The sequence below is a fragment of the Hippocampus comes genome, unplaced genomic scaffold (genome assembly GCF_001891065.2).
Source record: "Hippocampus comes isolate QL1 unplaced genomic scaffold, H_comes_QL1_v1.1 scaffold7, whole genome shotgun sequence".
In the NCBI taxonomy this organism is placed as follows: Eukaryota; Metazoa; Chordata; class Actinopteri; order Syngnathiformes; family Syngnathidae; genus Hippocampus; species Hippocampus comes.
This window is the reverse complement of record NW_017842060.1, coordinates 3,658,261-3,662,128: the sequence shown is the minus strand read 5'-3', so window position 1 is coordinate 3,662,128 and position 3,868 is coordinate 3,658,261. Positions and strand designations below refer to the sequence as shown.

The 3,868-nt window shown below is 41.5% G+C and overlaps 1 protein-coding gene across 11 annotated transcripts in view; it reads right to left on the bottom strand.

The window, feature by feature from the left end:
- Positions 1–540: 540 nt before the first annotated feature.
- gab1 (GRB2-associated binding protein 1) overlaps positions 541–3,868 on the bottom strand; it is a 57,753-nt gene continuing 54,425 nt past the window's right edge. For 9 of the 11 annotated variants that reach the window (XM_019862350.1, XM_019862347.1, XM_019862357.1 and 6 more), the window contains 2 exons: positions 2,035–2,163; positions 541–1,626 (listed from right to left, as the gene is read on the bottom strand). In XM_019862350.1, the coding sequence (XP_019717909.1) occupies positions 1,468–1,626; positions 2,035–2,163 (288 nt within the window). In that variant the 3' untranslated portion in view covers positions 541–1,467. Of the gene's footprint in view, positions 1,627–2,034; positions 2,164–3,264; positions 3,341–3,868 lie in introns of those variants that run through there. The other 2 variants (XM_019862348.1, XM_019862358.1) reach the window with 2 other exon arrangements.

Genomic DNA, 3,868 nt, shown 5'->3' with positions numbered 1-3,868 from the left:
AATATAGTCGTACCATTAATAAATATAGCAGGTAATTGCTGTTGTGGGATTTAAATGATTAACTTGAGAAGGAGCTTTCCAAGAGCGGCACCGACATGGAAGAAGCCACCCGTAATGACAAAAGGGATGTTCAGTTCTTTAAACTACGGCGTCATCTAGTGGTCATTTCTGGTAAACCATGCAGGAATAACTACAATAAAAAAAAAAAAAGGTTGCAAGCAAGACACAAATGTCACAGCATGAGTGAAGTACTTGGGTTCGTTGTCTAAATACTGTATTGTGAGCCATCCATTTTAACTAACAGTGTGTAAAAAAAACCAAAAACAAAAACAAAAAAAAACGTGGAACTATGGCGTTTGGCATCATAGTAAGCTGGACATCAGTCTTGGCCAAATGTGAGGTTTGTCATAGCACTCCAAACAGTGAGCAAAAGTACATTTATTCAACAAAAGACCACCCGTGCTTGAGTTTTGGATTTTATTTAGTCCACTTGGAAATTTGTACATTTTTTCTTGCAAGATTAAAAAAAAAAAAAAAAAAAAAAAAAAAAGCATCATCCACTTGGCAGCTCATTATCACAAAGAAACTGCAGGCGGAACCCAAAAGTCGAATGAAGGTCAATTTATTATTTTTTTTAAGTAGGCACTTAAAAAAAAAGATACACTTTAAATTTAATCAATGGCAAAAATAATAATATGTACAGCTTTGACGGCACACTTTTGGGATGTTTCACAGGTTAGTAAGGCCATTTTATGTTCCTGACGATAGTAACCAGTCTGAAATAAACCGAAGAGGGGTCAGAAATGAGGCAATTGGACCGTGGAAACATTCGACGTCCAGAGAATACTTACGCTGAAATAAATTAGTGTTGACTTTTATAGTTTGTTAGTATGCGTACCTGATTTCAACGCTCGGAACTTGTTTGCTAACTTTTGCATAACTTATAGAAAAAGTGTCGGCGTTGTTGGAAAAGCTCACAGTCGATTAGAGTCTGATAATCGCCGTCATCAACAAGAACGGTGCGTCGTCACCGTACACCAGGATTCTACCCTGCAGAATCTGCGCACCTTCCGAGTCGAACATGCTAAATATTCCGGACAAATAAAAAGGACACGTCTTCCGATTTATATACATAACACTTTTTGTACAGTCGTCCGCTATGCCAACGGACTGCAACCGCAAGCAAAACTCCAAACTCCAAACGAAGCCCTCAGTGACACTTACGAGTTCCGCCCCCCCCAAGAAATTCTTTCCCGTCGCTGTTCGCAACTAGCGTCTTTCGACCAGTGGTAATAGAAAAACCCTGCAAGTCAAAGTTGACGAATGAGCGTGGTTGGTCCGGTTGCTTCGCCAACTTCCGCAAAATCCCGCCGACAGTGCAAAAACTAGAAGATATGGGAGTGGCTGCAGAAACGCCGTGATGGACGAGTAGTTTGGGTGTATGGGGGGAAAAAAAAAAAAAATAGTTCACTTGGCTCCTTTGGATGTCGTGTCCGTCTCTGTGGATTGGCGGCCGTCGTTCCAGGCCTCGCGGGTGCTCTTGAGGGCTTGCGTCCGTTGTTGGTCCACAACCACGTAGTCTACGCGCTCGTCCGACGCCGCCATGCCGGAGCCGTTGCTCTTCATCTAAAATAGGAAGGTGGAGTGGAAGCACAGAAATTTGGGGCAAATAAATAAAAATGCTCTATATAATTGTATTGCATTGTATTCCCTTTGGCATCGCTCCATCTAATGGATGCATCGGGCAACTGCAGCCAACATTGTAGCTTCTATTCTATGCGCCTTATAATGCGGTGTGCCCTACATATGAAAACAGTTTTGAAATAGGCCATTCATTGAAGGTGCGCCTTATAATCCGAAGCCTTATAGTGCGGAAAATACGGTATTACAATTGTGTCAAAAACATTGCACTTTGTATTTGGTGGAAATTGAAATTCTAAAAATATCGCCTTGTTTCGTAATTAAAGGAGGGTAAATGCTCATTGAGCCTTTCAAACAAACATGAGATGAGCTTTTCACAAACGTCAAGCCTACCTTCCGAGGTGGAGTGGATTTGCCGGAGTCCAGGTCCAAATCCAAGTACTCCACCTGCTTGTCTCCCTTGGGCTTCACCATGGGGCTGCTCCCGCCGTCCACCGTCATTGGGGCGCCCAGTTTTGTGCTCTACAGTCGCAGTCACGAAAAAAATAAAACAACATCTCATTGATAGAAGAGGAGCAAGCCAGCGACAGCGATGAAAAAGGCAATCTTGTGCTGTCACAATAAGAACAAAAACAAAAAAATGGTTTCAGATGAAAGGTTTGAGCACGAAAATTTATTAAAGATGCCGTACAACTTTCTGGTATTCCTGAATTGTAGCCCAACAGTACAGTGGAACCTCTGAAACCGAACGATTTAGAATTGGACTACATTGATGTATACAGCATAGACCGTTCCTTTCTTTGTCATGGTTTGACGATAAATAGTGTTGAATGTTTTTACACCTGCATGACAGTTAGGTGTGCAGGTATTTTCCTGAAAAAACGATTTTATGGGGGCTAGAGTTTAATCGGGGAACAGATTTGTTCAATTTCCATCATGCCCTAAGGGTAAAAATGATTTTGGATCACGGATTAACGGTGGTTAACTTACTTTTACACTTGTATAACAGTTAAAAATGCACAAGCGTTCCTTTAAAAAAATGTTTGGAGGGTTGAGAAACATTTTACGGTGGCGACAATTTGACCATGGAAGACATGATCGATTTCCACGATTGAAAATTCTATTAAATAACAAATGAAAATGGTCAAATCCATTTTCGCACCTGGCTGACTGTTAAAAAAGAGAAAATGTTAGCGTTGAAAAATGTAACGTAGTTGATAAAAGGTTTTATGATGGCGCCAGTTTGACACAGGAACGGATTAATTCGACTTGACATTTTTTTTTTTTTAATGCTCGACTTTGGCTGGTCCACTGTAACTCCAAAACAGAAAATGCGAGAAATACGATTTGCAATGTCGCTGAATCCAATCCCGTTGATTTTGGACATTTTTGTGCCATTGTGACAACACTTGACATATTCGGACCTTGGCGTTGTGTTAATTGTGTAAACTACATGTAAGGTGGAGTCATTAGAACGAGGATGGTGAAATGCTAACCAACGTAACGTGCAGCTAACACCTCTAATCATCAACGAAAAATAAAATAAAGTAAAAATCCACTTCAAGATACACCAAACACCCAATCGGTGGCTCTGACATGTTCCAACCAGGCCACCCTGCTCACCTCCTCTACGGTGTCAAGTTCCTCCACCTCCCTCTTTACGGGGGTGATGGGGACCGTGCAGTAGAAGGACTCCTCTCTATGCCTGCCAAAAAAAAAAAAAAAAAAAAAAAGTGGGAGGAAGGGGGCGGCCGGAGGAAAGAAGAGAAGAGCAGGTAAAAACAAATGAAGGCAAAGAAATGAAGACCATGAGGGATTACTGAGCGGCAAGGAAGGTGGTGAGTGGCTGGAAAAAGGAAGAACAAAAAAAAAAAAAAGCGTTTCAAAAACAGGAACGCAACATCGACTTTGCGGATGCGTTAGAAGGCATTGCATTCAGGGAGAAAAGTTAAAACACGCACACAAAAACAAAACAAAAGATTTCTTCCTAGAACTGAAAACCTGAAAAGCAAGAGGAATAGAAATAAGAGAATAAAAAGCAAAGTAGAACGAGAGGGGCGGGGGCGAGAAAAGTTAAAACACACACACAAAAACAAAACAAAAGATTTCTTCCTAGAACTGAAAACCTGAAAAGCAAGAGGAATAGAAATAAGAGAATAAAAAGCAAAGTAGAACGAGAGGGGCGGGGGCGGGGGGGGAGGAGTCCGTCTGGAGTGTCCACCCCACT